The sequence below is a fragment of the Phoca vitulina genome, unplaced genomic scaffold, assembly GCF_004348235.1.
Source record: "Phoca vitulina isolate PV1807 unplaced genomic scaffold, GSC_HSeal_1.0 scaffold1, whole genome shotgun sequence".
Lineage (NCBI taxonomy): Eukaryota > Metazoa > Chordata > Mammalia > Carnivora > Phocidae > Phoca > Phoca vitulina.
The window spans coordinates 51,203,909-51,219,651 of NW_022589704.1; the positions used below are offsets into that span (position 1 = coordinate 51,203,909).

The window sequence follows — 15,743 nt, forward strand, 5'->3', positions numbered from 1 at the left end:
CATGGGAAATATTGTGTTAAAGAGCATTATTTTTGTTGGACTGCTCGGTGACACACTCTCTCCAAAATGGACATTAAAAATAATATGCAGTGTTTTCTAAGAGCTTTTTAAAAGAACATCTTTCCAAACTTGTGTCATGGCTGGAATACTGGTACCGAAGTTAGGAGAAATAGGAGATAAGTACTACATGTTCACTTGGGAATTTAAAAAGTTAACATTAAAAGTGCTGCAATAATTAAATCTAATAACTCAGGAGTCACAAAGGGGGCTTTGTGAAAATCAAGAACAGCATTACTGAGTGGTTTAACGTGGGTAATTATTAAAGACTTACCTTCCACATAACGTATGAAATCAATAAAAGTAAAATAAGTCCAAGTAGCAAGCTACTTGAAATAATCGCTATTGTGAAATGACGTTTGGGTCTTTGATGATGTAGTCCTTCAAGTAAAACCTACATAAAGTAACCAAAATAAAGAGTCACCAGTTTAAAAACTTGCTTCTATTCCCTTTGAACCCCCCGACCCCAACCCATGATTCCCACAGTATTTTGAACAACCCCCTCCCCTTCTCTTGCTGGTTCTAAGAAACATTGGTAACCATTTAGCAGAATCAGCTTGCTCCATGTTTCTTCATCCAGATAATCCCTACCAAGTTCACTTCCTGAAAAAGCCATCTGCATCCTTCCCTCCCACCAGTTGTAGAAAATGCCCAATCTCGGTAAAGTATTTCCAGCCCTCCATGATCTAGTCAATCTATTTTCCTGACTAAACGCTCCAGCAATAGTTTTTCCCTACAATCCTAAGGTTTCAGGTAAAATGGTAATCTTACGTGTGCAACATTCTCATCCTTGTTTAGTTCAATAACTTTTGGATTAGGCTCTGGAGAAGCTGTTGCTCTTATTTCAAACTTGAGGGCTGAAGTCTCATCCTGTTTAAAAAAAGAAAGATCACTGTAGCCTGACTCATAGTTTTATTTTGTGAAGACATATTAATTTCTCATGATCCTTACCTACTAGCTGAGGCTTTTACAATTGATCTTCCCCAATTTATTTCACCCTTTATAAAGTTAATTGCAATGCAATGCTTCCTTTGTTTCCAAAGGCACGGTCATAGTATTAATTTTCCTGGCATCATTTTGTTGAAATCCTTTTATTAAACATGAATAGTTTAGGCACCTGGGTGGCTCAGTCAGTTAAGTGTCTGCCTTTGGCTCAGGTCATGATCCCAGGGTCAATTTCCCTATCGGGGAGGGGGAGGGTCCTTGCACAGCGGGAAGCCCGCTTCTCCCTCTGCCCCCGACTCCTGTGCATGTGCTCTCTCTCCTCACAAAAATAAAATCTTAAAAAAAAAAAATGACTAGTTTGTAGATAACTAGATATTTGTAATATTTAAGTATTTAAATATTTGATAGTTAGCAGTTTTTTCCCTAGATATTGAATCTTTTTCCCAAATAAGACTTTCTTCACCTGATAAATATTTCTTCAAATTTATTTTATCTAGGCTTTTTTTTTTTTTTTTTCTAAACAGTGTTGTCATCTTGCTGCTCTGATAAAATACATATAGTTTAATACCATAATGGAAAAATCTGGTACAATGCCAATAGTGCCCATTGTTGAGAAACCTGGACTTCAAGTGTATGAGGAGGCAAATTGCAAAAGTTTAAATAACTTGTTGATGGTCTCATGATTTCGTTTTAGCACAACTGGAACTACAGCAAACATCTCTTACTTCTGTATCTGGTGGATCTTTTTTTTTTTTCCCCCTTGACCACTGTGTAGCAATTTTAAACATTCTTCTTTAAACAAAATAAAACTACCATTTTCTTTGGCTTACTATATACCATGCACTAAGTGCTTTTTACAAAATGTATCTCATATAATCTGTAACACCCCTGCAAAAGACATTATCCATATTTATCAGGTAAATTGAAGAACAGAACTCAAGATAAAACCAATTTTATCTTTTTTAAAGACTCATTTTAGAGAGAGAATGTGAGTAGGGGGAGGGGCAGAGGGAGAGAGAGTCAGTCAGTCATTAAGCATCTGCCTTGGGCTCAGGTCATGATCCCAGGGTGCTGGGATCGAGCCCCGCATCAGGCTCCCTGCTCTGCGGGAAGCCTGCTTCTCCCTCTCCCACTCCCCCTGCTTGTGTTCCCTCTCTCGCTGTGCCTTTCTCTGTCAAATAAATAAAATCTTTAAAAAATAATAATAATAGTTTAGAAAAAAACCTTAAGGTTATATAAAATAGGTAGCCAATTTCTGTGATTTAATCAAAGTTTATAAGCAATTGGACATGCTTTCTAAAATAAACCTTAATTATTCCATAGTCTATTTTACAGTCTTAATTATCTGTTTAATTACTAAAGCCATATCATTTAGACAGTGTATTCAGCTGAAGCGATACATGCAAACAGTTGTAGAGTTCCACTCCAAATTTTACTATTCCTACTTAATTACTTAAATGCCTCCTCACATTCCATTCTACCTAAATAAGATGATTGTAGATAAGTTCATAAAAATCTACAAACTCAAAGTTGTCATTTTATTTTACTTACCATTTCCGAAAGGTATGGCCGGCCTTCCAACTGAATGTGAACACTGGCTTCTTTTCCACTTTCCATTTTCCCAAAATGGCAGAAAAAATTTAAACAATATGGATCAGCTTTTATGCAGAACTTGGAAAAAAAATACAAAAGAGCTACATTAAAACATTTTTTTAAAGGTGGCTAAAATATTTTACGTGGAATTAAACATCTCCCATGGGTGGCATTTAAAAAATTATTTTGCTTTAAACAAAACATGAATGTCTGTTTTATAAATTACAACAAAAAAGTATTTGAGCTGAAGCATGTGTTCTGAGAATTAAAACAAAGACTCCTAATCAGGGCCGTGTTAAGTTACATGTTCTATGTTGCTTTGTAAAACTTGGATCATTTGAAGGTAGCATCACTTCCTCAGGGTTTTTGTTTTTTTCATAAACTCACTAAAATGAAAGGAGTGAAAGTTAATCTCATGTCACAAAGTCTGCTCAGCTGAATACTCTATCTTGGCCTCCTAAAGGGTCTAGAACAATGGCTGGCACAAAATAGGCATTGGTTAGATAAATAATGAAATTGGATATATATATATATAGCCCTGGGTCTCTCTCTCCAAGTATGTGTGTTCCTCATGTGCAAGAGTATTACCTTGTTTCTTTCCTATACTCAATTGACAGCTCAAACCCACTGGTTCTTGGTTTTAAGTGCTTCGGTTCTGTATGCTGGAAAGCAAAATCTACAACCTGAAAAATGGAAACTTACCAGTAGCTTCTTATCAGTCTTGGACAAGAATTTGAAAATGTCTTTCAGGATCTCCATTGGACCTTTCTCCTGCTCTAATGCACACTTTCTTTGATAATTTTTAAAATGGCATTCTCCAGCAGTAGTCTATATAGATAGAAGGTGAGAGAAATCTTATCCATACTGGAGAGAACTGCAAAAACTATATGATCTTGAAAGTTCCAGTTGCTTACCTTTTCTAAAATATATCAAGTATTTCTGAAATTGTGAAAATATCTTTGGGACAGACTTATTTGGGAAAGATTAAGTCTCCATGGCAAAAACTCAGAAACCCAGCAGCATTTTAACAAGTTTGGATATAGGTGCTAAAGTGAGCCCTACCTTACAGAAAATAAGGCAATGTGAAAAATGGACACTTGAACATTAGCATGAAATTCAACATTTCTTTGGCTTTAGACACAAAACAAAATGATAACTTGTTATAACAGCATGTCCTGCCATCTAAGTCTGGAATTCAGGTAAGATATTTTAAAATTAGATCTCAAACCCAATGAGCAGATTTATTTGTTGACTGCTTGTCTTGAAAATGGGAAGGTACAAAACAATCCCGATGTAATCATCAATATAAGGGTGTCAATTCTGTTAAAAAAAAAAAAAAAAGGCTGAAATACTGATTTTTCAACAGAGGCCTCAAGATTTATAGAGAATTTCACCAATTACGTCTACAGGGCCATTTTCACAAGGAAAATGCACTGAAGATGGAAGGAGCAGAGTTCTGTTAGCGATCGTATACGTCAAATGATGAGGTCCCTGTAACCCTACAGTTCTAATGCATAATAGTCAAAGTGTACTCAGTAAGTGCGTGGTGAATTCATAGCTGAGAGTGTGACTCAAGTTAACAGATTTATCTATTTAGCAACATAACTTAGAATAAAGGAAGGAACACATTTTTACCTGGACATCCAAAATGTTGAACAGCTGATCGGTTTGGGGGGCAAAAGAATTTGGTACCATTATTTCCACACTAACATTTGGAGCCATGCTATGGCCAGTGTTGATAACCTGAGAAGGAAGAAAAAAATTTTTTAACAACTTAAACATATTTTTCATAAATGTAAGGACAGGTATCAGCGAGCTTTTGGGTGAACCCAGATGTTTCATGTAACATTTATAGTGGTGGGGGGTTTGGAGTTGGTGACTGCATGGCAAAGGGACATCAAAGATCCACAGTCAGAACTTTAAAGTTTGCTAATAATTTGTTCATTATTCCTAGCCCTCTCCTTTTGATATTGCTTAGGCCAAATGGTCCAGGCTGTTGGTTATTGGAGAAACAGTCTAAAGAAAAAGACAACATACATTTGTATGGCACATTATGTATCTAAAAACCCTTGATCAAGTGATCCTCACAACTATCCCATGAGGCGAGCTGACATTTTATTCTCCAGCTCAGGAAAAGGCTCAGAAGTGTGAACGATGTGCCTGGGACGGCTACAAAGTGACAAGAAGCTCAGGTATTCTACCTCCAAACCTCAGGTTTCACAAAATCACTCTGCTGAGAGGATAATCCTCATCGCAGTAAGTGAATAAGAATATATTTCAGTTCAGGGTAATGATGATGCTGATGCACTCAGAAAATCAGAAAGGGGTAGAGAAAATACAACAGCCTTTTCATAATAATGCAGAGGTAGATGCTACTTCATTATGGATAAATTTGGGGATTGCAGCTCTCTGAGGAAGGAAATCCGGCCAAAATTATTGTCTCCTGAGAGCTTAACTATGAAACCCATTGAGTGAGTCAGAAAAGAGATGTGCTACAGTATCTGAATGAAATAGCATGACTCCTACATTTGCAATAATCTTTAGGAAGCACATGACATGGAAGAAAGAATGTGTCCCTGGCGTGTGGAGATGGCTAGGCCGTGGGGTGCAGGGCAGTCGCAGAAGGTGGTCTCAGCAATGACAACCCCGCACTGCCCAGACCTTTAGACAGGGTCTTCCTCATGCCAGCCTATGATCGGTCTCACCTCAAATATCCTTCATCCTTGTTCGCCTAATGACCTTGAGACCTCTAAGAACCTCCTCAAATTTGCACAGACTCACCGAGCCTACAGACTGAAGGTACCTCCAGTGCCATTCGCTCCATTGTAACTTAAGTGAAAAATACTTAACCACGCATTTTGTAAGTTAAAAAATAGGCCTTCTAGAGTCTGTGCTCTGATAAACTAAAACAGAAACTGAGCTGAGCTCTCACTGGGCTCTGATAGAGGCATTTCTAGGGACTTCAAAGCAGAGGGCTATATTTTTTCAACACTAATGGACACTAATATAACAAAAACTCGGGTATACACAGACTCCGCAGGATTCCAAGGTCATTCTACAGATCTGGAGCAGGGTCCAGGAATTTGCATTTGAATAAGTACCTCAAGTGATTCTGACCTACATTTTAGTTTAATTTTTTAAAAAGTATTTGTTTTAGAGAAGGAGCACGAGCTGGAGGGGGAGAGAGAGAGAAAATCTTAAGCAGATTCCACACCAAGCACGGAGCCTGACATGGGGCTTGACCTCACAACCATATCACAAGATTCAGACGCTTAACTGACTGCACCACCCACGAGCCCCGCTGACCTACATTTTCAAAAGCATTGCCTTACGAAAAAATACCATAATGTACCTAAATCCAGACTCACGTACATTCTGTGGATTATTACATAGCTCTAAGAATGTTCGGTGTAGTGCTTTTGATTCAAAAAAATATTGTTGTGGACATTATCTCCAATTATCATATCCATGATGCCTCAAAAGTTTCAGTTTAACAGTAAAATTTTTTTTTTAAATTTACCTTTATATTAATGTGTTTGGATGATGATACTCTTTTTTTTTTTTTTTTAAACAATTTAATAAATGACATTACTTGTAACAGGTCATATACCTATGACCTAAACGGCTGACCAAACAGACCTTAAGTGGGGATGCAGGAGGTAAGAGCTACCTTTACTAGGTAATGTTAGTGCTTGTATAAAAGCTTGAACCAAGAAGAGAAGTCACTGATTTGCACCCAACGATGCTTTCCCTTGGCCTATCCTGATCTCCGTATGCACCTCCAGCAGATTCAATTCCTCCCGTAACTTTGCCTGTTTCAGGAGTTACCTCTGTTCCTGGGCTTACTCCTTCCCATGGTATTTGTAAGGAGTCATGGGCTTTGGTAACAGGGCAAAGGCAAGGGGGGAAACCAGGAGCAAGGACCCAGGAGGAGAGAGGATAGAGTAACCGTGCTGTCACCAGCCATGGAGGGCCCCTAAGCCGCGGGGCATCACAGCCTATGATGTCCTCTGGAGCAAGGCAGCAGGAACAAGCTTTCAGTTTCCTACAAATATCACAACAACTCTTCTTACATGGAAAGTGAAGTTCATTTTCTCTGCCATGCACGTCTCAGGCTCATTTTCTTCCTTTGGTCCATACACAAATGAAGTTGGGCTGACAAACCTGAAAGAAATTCAAATTTAATTGGTCTTACTTGATGAGCTATGATAAACAGTCTTTCTCTATAGTCTGGATTATTGCATCTCTCTTAAAAATGCTATTTAAGACTATATTCCAGACTATAGAGGCCTCTAAGAACCAATGAATATTTTTGGTTTCTTGGTAAGATACGAATTTTAGTGAAATGTAAGAAAATCAGAAAGCCATGTGCTCTGACTTGGGTGTTAATGTCTCTTCCCACGAATATCCTTTGTTTGTCTTCCCAGCACTGCCTGGTTCAGTCCACTGGCCATTCCTTCTCTCTCAGCTCTCAAATGATTCATATAAATTTGACAAATATGAGAGAAATTCTTAACTTTATCCCTATAGCTCCAATATCTTCCTATAAGTCAATCTATTTTACCTATTTTTGAATTATGTCTTTATGATCCAATTCCTGCTGGCTATTTGTAATGAACCCCAAGGCTGGGGGACAATTCAAACATCAGTAAGTATGGTAACCTTTCTGCTTAGGAATACACGGTTGTCACTCTTTTGCCTGTGATTAGACATAGAGGTCAGTAGTGAATTCTAAGAAGTATTTTTCTGGGGAATCCCAACTCCACCAGTTGCTCTTATTTGGCAGCTAATGTGAAGTAACACAAATTAGAGACTGGCTACACAGAAATATCGAAATGCTGTAGATTTAGGCAGTTTTATACTCGCAGAACATTCCTTGCCCAAAATACTGTGTGGAGGACATTCATCATAAGAAAATCAAGAAAAGGAGGTGAGATGAGGCTTCAAAACCAGGAAACATGGTGTCAGCTTTTCTCTGCTCCCCACTGATGCACTAGGTTCTCCCCTCCGGAATGGCTTCCTCGCTCTTCTGCTTATTTCATCTCAGAAACGTGATACTCAATTTCTTTCAGTTGCAGACACCATTTTTATATAATTATATGCCATCTCTGCAAGTGGTTAAAAATGATTGGGGATGGTTTATATTTAGAGCAACAAGAAAAGCTCATCAGTCTATTTGTTCGGTATCTCCTATCTTCTGTTCCTTTAAAAATAGGGTTTTAGGGACGCCTGGGTGGATCAGCTGGTTAAGCATCTGCCTTCGGCTCAGGTCATGATCCTGGGGTCCTGGGATCGAGCCCAGAGTTGTTGGGCTCCCTGCTCAGGGGGGAGCCCACTTCTTACCTCTCCCGCTTTCTCTTTCTCTCAAATAAATAAATTTTTTTTAAAAAAAAATATGGTTTTAAACAAAGACTAATAGCCTGAATCATTTCCAGTAAAATCACTAAATGTTTTCTTAATACTCCTTAAATCTTTCTCCACATGTTTCCATCTTGAATCTGAGGAGGGTCCACACAATCACTAACATTGTGGGGAACCAGTGAATGCTGGCTCTGGGGCCGTGGGTGTGTGGTCAGGGGACACCTTGCAGCTTGGCTCTCTCATATCTCCATCGATTTGCCACACAGGTAGATGTGGGTTCTGGAGAATGGTGAGTGGACCAAGCTTACACTTCTTGGAACTTCACACTGGCTGCAGCCACCAAGCATGACCATACCAACTGCACACTGCCCTCCCCCACCCCCGGGGCCCCTGGCCTGCACAGCATACAACTGACAGGCTGGACATGACCTGCTAGAGGCTTCTGGGGCTTTTCCAGGAAGAAAGCCCCAACTGGGTACTAGCTTGAAGAGGCCTCAGTAGTGATTACAGAGTGCATGAAGCTAATGAAGAGCTAAGCAAGAGAATGCAACACCAGGTCTTTATTAAGGGACAGAAACAGCACAGGATCTTTACTTAAAAAATTTTTAAATATCTTTTTGACCAATAATGTAAGAAGCAACAGAATTTAAAATCGGCTCTCAACTTTACAGGAGGCACCCGAATTTACTTACCCATGAACAGTTAGCATGACTTCATACTTGAGAGGTATTGCTAAAGTCACTTTGTTACGCTTCAGGTCGTCCATTTCTCCTTCATTTGCACTACAGAAGCAAATAGAAGACACCCTGTTAGAATCCCCCAAACATAAAAATCACCTTCAGAGAGGACTAATCACATATCATGTATACCGAATACATCTGGAGGCTTGGGGAGTGGGGGGAAAAATAGACGTGGTAAGAGATGTTTATGACAGGGTTGGCAGAAATTTGCTCTCATTATTTAGTGTTATTTGCTCCAAAGATGGTTAGAAATGTTTTTGTTTCTTAGATCACACAAGAGACGTTTTCTCCTGCAGACAGTGGAACACAGCTTCATGGTTCCCCTAAGTCCCCCCACCCTAAAGTCAGGGGTCCACTTCCTTTAGCATCATTATTTTTTCACAATGTAATATACCAGGTGGCATGCACTGTGATGCTGAGATCCTCTTCTGCTCTGCTGAGTGAGCTCACATCCAGGAGAAAGCTGATATCTATCTGTAAAACACAGAGAGGGAAACACCCATTTAAAAAAAAATCCAAAAATAGTATTTTTTATCGTCTGAAATTTTCTGAATGTTGATGTTCTGTGGAATGCAGATTGGAGACTCTGTTTTGGAAGCACGGCTACCCCTCACTCAGGCAGTGAGCTTCAGGAAGCTGTTGGGGTTGTGGCAAATTTAAAGCACCAGCTTCCACAAGTGACATTCAGAGACAAAGCCTCCTTCTAAATGTAAAGACAGGCAGGTCCAGACTGACAAAATTAGAGATGCTTTAACAACTTGAGTGAGGACTCTTGCCAGTAACACCTTTTTGTATAGCAGAGGTAACATGCCTGGCAGATAGGATCTCCTGGGGTGGAGAGGGGTAGGGGGGGTGTCGGGGAAGGGTGAGACAGGGGAGTAGAATTCTGATCGACACATTCACATGCCCATCTTGACACAAACATGTGCCCCTATTTTTTTTTTCACAGTGAACATTGCCAAGAATATAAACACAATCTCAAAGATCTAAGCCCAGTTGGTTTGAGTTTTATTTCGTCACTTAGCTACTTACCCTAAGCAAATAAATAATTATATACTTGTTCACAGCATAAACAGAAAAAATAGAAAATATTTTATGTTCATGTTCATAAGCAAAAACTATACATGCTAAATGCTTACCCTTGATAGGTGATCTACATATATATAACCAACACTGCAGTCAAGTTTGACTAAGCCAGAGCTGTCTGTTACTTCACAGCTTATTTGTTTCTCTTCCTAAAAGGAAAAACGAAACAACCACTTTAGGTAAGAAGGCAAGGAGAAGTTTGTAACATATGCTTAAGAATAATAGTCTTTGAAAAGAAAATCATTCCTCAAGAATTTGCTTTCCTGGAAAACTATTTTCTGTTTGCTTTTGGGATAAATAGAAATATAAATAAAATTTGTAAATGTGAATGTGCGTGCACGCACACAGAGGTATATTTTAATACTCCTGTAAATTCTCCAAAGAATACACAGAAAAATTCCTGGGCTTGTAGCTTTCATTCATGTTTGTATTCCCTGTTTAATTCAAGGTCCAGTTTCTTGAAAAATCATGAAGCAAGTATTTCATGAAGGCCCTATTTCATTGACCCTCTTCTGTCTGGGATGTGAGAATGTGATAAAGGTATAGAATTATAATAACTGTCATCACAATAGGATATATATAGATAGTCAAATATTCAGGGAAATATACATCTTGATGTATCTATATACTGTACATGTATACATATAAATACACACTGCATATACTATAGACGTATATGTGCTATAGATGTGTGGGTATATATATATATATACTATAAATGTACTATATATTATATAGACAGATATTTTTTGAGTTTTCCCTCATACTATTGCAAATAGGCTCCCAGGGCTCTAGAGAAAAGGGTCAAAGACCTCTCTAAATGCCCTTGGTTTGAAGAGATGGTCTCTGGATAAGAGAGGTGTAAATTTGCTAAGGGAAAAGATAGGCATCAAAGGAGAAAGTGACTGAGGCTTTTCTCTTTGAAATCGACCTTATTAATGCCTTGCTGATAGATTTAACTGTTCTCGACTGAGGCACGGTGCTCTAGGTGCTTCAAACTCTTGCCGGAAAAGAGAAATTGCCTGTGCTCTGGTTGACACCAAGACTTCAGAATTTGTGGAGGACTGCTGGTTGTACGGTATTTGTTGGCAGTTCTTTGGGAACAAGACTGGGTATGTGAATGTAAAATGCAGAGCAGTAACTCCAGGCGCCCAGCTTGAAGGACCAATATTGCTTGTTCAGGGAGCCCGGCCAACAAGAGTGGCACCGTGGCACCAGATGAGCAGGTCATCAATGAGAAAAGCAGCGGCACCCAAGCTGGAAGAGGGAAGCAAACTTTTTTGATCTCAGATACCAAGGAACTTATCATTTTGATCAGGAGCAAGAAGGAAGTCTCAAAATCAATGGAAGCTCTAGTGATAAGTCTGCATACACCGCAAATATTTAGGCCTCACGTCCATGAAATGGATTATATACCATTTACATTTTTTTTTAAAAAAAATATTTATATACTTGAGAGAGAGAGCACAAGTCGGGGTAGGGGGCGGGCAGAAAGGCAGAGGGAGAAGCAGACTCCCCACTGAGCAGGGAGCCCGGACATGGGGCTTGATACCAGGACTCTGGAATCATGACCTGAGCCAAAAGCAGAAGCTTAACTGCCTGAGCCACCCAGGTGCCCATACCATTTACATTTAAAAAAAATGAAATATAGTATCATGCTATGGTTTTTGATACTTACCAGATCTAAAATCTTAATGAAGTAAAGGCCGGAGGGGAGTTTAATGTGCAGAGCTGTTTCATATGCATCATCTCCAGCATTAAATAGGGACACATTCAACATTACTGTCTTCATACTCCCAACAGCAAGATAGGTCTTATTTTCATGTGGCCTAAAAATTAAGTAATATTTAATGTTACTTAGTAACAAGTAATGTTTGGGAAATAAAAATCCCATCTCCTCATTTATCCTGATCATAAAATACTAATTTGGAAAAACACCACGGGGGAAATGAGCCCATACAAGTAGATACCCATTCATGTTAGAAAGAACTCAATTTTTCATGTTTCAGATAAATTCAGTCAGCTATTACCCAGGAAGTTTATTTTTAATTAGTCATAATTAAGTTAATCTCCTTTCTGTTTCACTTCTATAGCTTTAACATGTTTTCCTCACTGTTTCACAATATTTTTCTAAAAGCAAAGCTTTCTTTTCTTTACCTCTTGAAATACCTTGAACTAGCTGCTGCCCAAAACAAAGGGGAAAATGGGGGGAACTGGGGAAAAAAGGAGACTCCAGAGACAAACACCAGCCAAACAGAGGATGTTCTGGGGGAATGAGCACAGTCCGGGCAAGGACGGCTCTGCCCAGCAAGTGGATGCCCCTACAGTCGGTTGCACTACATCATTTCTTATGGCAGGCTGGTCTGCTCGACCAATCACTAGACCAAATTAAAACCAGAACCGCAGCCATGCTTCACCATCCCGTGCCCTGGAAAGAGAAGACAGCTGCAAATCCAGACCTATGAGAAAGCAAGTTCCAGTTCGGGCTCTGGCCCCAGGCCTTCAAGTTGGGAGGAGGTGGTTTAGCGTTTGGAAGCCTCAGCCGCCATCCGCAGTAGTAATAATCACTACGCTGAAAATTTGGCTCATGCACATTCCATGAAATCTCAGAACAACATGTTTATATATACAGAAGTTGAGGTGTAAAGAACTTCTTCAAAGTACCACAGCCGCAATGTTCTAAAGTCTCCAAGTAAATGCTTGCACAGCCCGTTTTCTTTACCAATGAGAGCATTAGAAGAGCCCAAAGAAAACTTTTACACGATGATTCTATCCAAGAATTTAAAATTTAGAAAAATTGGTTCAACCAATGAAGGATGTGACCCAAAGCAAAGCGTCAGCTGAGGGTAATCCTAGCAGTAAGAAAGGTAACCTTTCACCCAGTACTTGAGAATGTTTCCTCACGTTTACACTGTAGCATTTGAATCAACATCTGTATAGAAGATTCGTATGTAAATAAACTATTTATGGAAGTGCTAAACAGAGAGTCCACATTTAGTGGTTATTTGTGAATTGATTTAAAACAAAGGGTGTTTGAGAACAGGGTTAAAGAACAGGTTTCAAAATTTATGCTTGTAACCATTATTTGAAGACACATGAATGACTATAACTGAAAGCTCCTATATAATCATCACGTTCATTATTCCCTGATACAAAGATAGTTTAAAAGATCCCCACTTTGTAGAGCTTGTAAAGGACAGATGTAGAGACAAATGTAAACAACTATTATAAATCCACAGGAAAGAGCTGTGAATGAGGGGCTCTGGGAAACCGAGGCAGGGAACCACTTTGCCTGAAGGTAGAAAAGGCATGTTGCTTCTTGCTTTTCTACCATTCTGATTATTTAGGTTTATCTAATTTTCAGATTATTTAATTTTTTTTTAATATAAAGGAAGTTCACAACTTACCATGGATTATACCCTTAATTGATTTCTCAAGCCCTCCTTTTCCAATCCAATTTTCACACTGCCAGAGAGGATCACTTTCCAGAAAGCAAACCTGACAATGTCCTGTGCCTGCTTACTGTGCTTTAGCGCCGTCAAGACAGGATGCTAACGTACTAGCACGACACACGAGGCCACACTTTCCACTGCACAACTCATTCCTTTCTTCAGCCAAACTTACCTGCAAACAGGTATCCAAACACCTGTGTTCTGTATCTTACTTCAAGCTCTCTCTCTACCTTTAACATCTTCCCTCCTCGTGTCTCTGGTTGATTTGTTCTTTTCAAGACTCAGCTAAGTGGTAATAGTTGTGAGAAGTTCTTCCAGTTGATACTCATTTCTAACCCTTATACCTCAGCACTGCATTCCCCCTAACTGAAGTAGCTTCTTCCTCTCCTTCTCCCAGCACACTGGGCACCCCTTTGAGGTAGTGTTTTCACACTGTCTGGTTTTTCTCATCACTAGAATAAGTTCTGGAGAGAAGATGCTAGATCATGATTATCACTGATTTCTCAGAGCCTATAAACACAGTGTTCAAAAAATATATGTGGTATATAACTGTATCAAACATTAAAAAGCGTCAGGTAACACTAAAGAAAAACATCAGAAAAACTGGAGAAATTACTGGATAAATGATTGTAAAAAAAAAAAGTTCATTAACTCATCATTATAAGTTTTACCAAATGATAGCCATGTTTATCTATTCCGTGACAGTATACAAATTCCAAATATTTTGTTAAATAAACATCTACTACTACTACTACTACTACTACTACTACATTCATATGATTTGTACCCCATCACACAACCTAATATTTTAGTGGCAATACAGCTACTGAATTGACCAATAAATTAATGGCAATATCAATACTGGAAAGAGTATACAGATTTTTAAAAAATTTTTATTTATTTATTTGACAGAGAGAGACACAGCGAGAGGGGGAACACAAGCAGGGGGAGTGGGAGAGGGAGAAGCAGGCTTCCCACCAAGCAGAGAGCCCGATGCGGGGCTCAATCCCAGGATCCTGGAACCATGACCCGAGCCGAAGGCAGATGCTCAATGACTGAGCCACCCAGGCACCCCAAGAGTATAAAGATTTGAGAGAGAGAGAGAGCATGTGCACGACCAGGGAAAGGGGCAGAGGAAGAGAGAGAAAGAGAAGCAGACTCCCCACAGAGCAGAGCCCAACGTGGGGCTCCACTAGAGGCTCAATTCCAGGACCCTGAGATCATGACCTGAGCTGAAGTCAGATGCTTAACCGACTGAGCCACCCAGGTGCCCCTGGAAAGAGTATAGTTTCTGAGGAGTAATTATTTTCATGAACTTCAGAATATGCAAACAAATTAGAGACCCTTCTCCCCACTCTTCTACTTCTAATGGTAGAGATCTAAGAAGCTGCACAGTTCACTTATACCTAAAAATTCTGCCCCTCTTATCCTGATTTTTTTTCCATTTTACACTTATTGATCAAGATAGCACATATAGAAAAACACACATATCCTAAAATTCACAGCTCAGTGAATTCTTACAAACTGAATACACTAATGAAAGCACCTGGATCAAGAAAATGTATTACCAGCTCGAGAGAGAAATGCCCTTGTGCTCCTCCCTTCCAGTTACTGTCCCCACCCATCACCTTCCTTTCAGGGCTCGATCCCAGGACCCTGGGATCATGACCAGAGCTGAAGGCAGCCGCTTAATGACTGAGCCACTCAGGCGCCCCTGGTATCCTATTTCTTATAAGTGGAATCACCAAGTATTTAACTTTTACGTATCAGGCTTTCTGTGCTTAAAATTTTGCTTAGAACATTAATCTCTACAGATGCGCAGGGTTGTAAATGGCTTTTCCTCAATGGTGTTATGCATCAGTCTGTAAACATACCACATTTTCTTTATCCATTCAATGATCATTGGGAATTTTGGCAATTCTAGTTGGGAGCTATTACAGTCTTTTGGTGGACATATAAATGTATTTCTGTTGGGTTAGTCTTTGTGTCTGTCTAGGAGCAGACCCCTACAGTTTGTGAACCCAGGATCAACTCCTGAACATCTCTAACTCTGGCTAATGTTGGCACCCAGCTTAAATTATACCAACAAATTATATTTAAATAATATACTATAAGGCACTATAGTATACAAAAAAATAAAAATGTACAACAGAACGGTCATGTAAAAAGCAAGTGTACCTACAGTAGGGTCCCAAAGACTGCTGTAAGAGAGGTTTACTGGACACAGCCATGCTCACTCACTGCGGCCACTTCTGCACTATGATGGCCAAGGTGAGTAGCCGAGACAGACCTCTGTCCCACAAAGCCTAAAATATTTACTAACTCTCCCTTCTTGGAAAAAGTTTGCTGGCTTTGCCGTGGAACCATCTGAGAAGTATAATTAGTTTCAATAAGCGCACAACAGGACATCATTATCTTTAAAATCTGATCATTCTGACAATGATAGAGGCTTTGTTATTTCGGGTGGCATCAGATGCAGCATCAGAGAAGACGATCTCCCCCCCCCCCC

At 39.5% G+C, this 15,743-nt stretch overlaps 1 protein-coding gene across 1 annotated transcript in view; it reads right to left on the minus strand.

Moving 5' to 3' along the window:
* ITGA4 (integrin subunit alpha 4) overlaps positions 1-15,743 on the minus strand; it is a 78,385-nt gene that overhangs the window by 3,290 nt on the left and 59,352 nt on the right. Inside the window, exons 18-27 of the mRNA XM_032406999.1 lie at positions 11,461-11,611; positions 9,836-9,931; positions 9,091-9,170; positions 8,649-8,738; positions 6,669-6,759; positions 4,231-4,338; positions 3,298-3,423; positions 2,554-2,673; positions 829-927; positions 332-451 (exon numbers count right to left, since the gene is read on the minus strand). Coding sequence (XP_032262890.1) covers positions 332-451; positions 829-927; positions 2,554-2,673; positions 3,298-3,423; positions 4,231-4,338; positions 6,669-6,759; positions 8,649-8,738; positions 9,091-9,170; positions 9,836-9,931; positions 11,461-11,611 — 1,081 coding nt within the window. The remainder of the gene's footprint in view (positions 1-331; positions 452-828; positions 928-2,553; positions 2,674-3,297; positions 3,424-4,230; positions 4,339-6,668; positions 6,760-8,648; positions 8,739-9,090; positions 9,171-9,835; positions 9,932-11,460; positions 11,612-15,743) is intronic.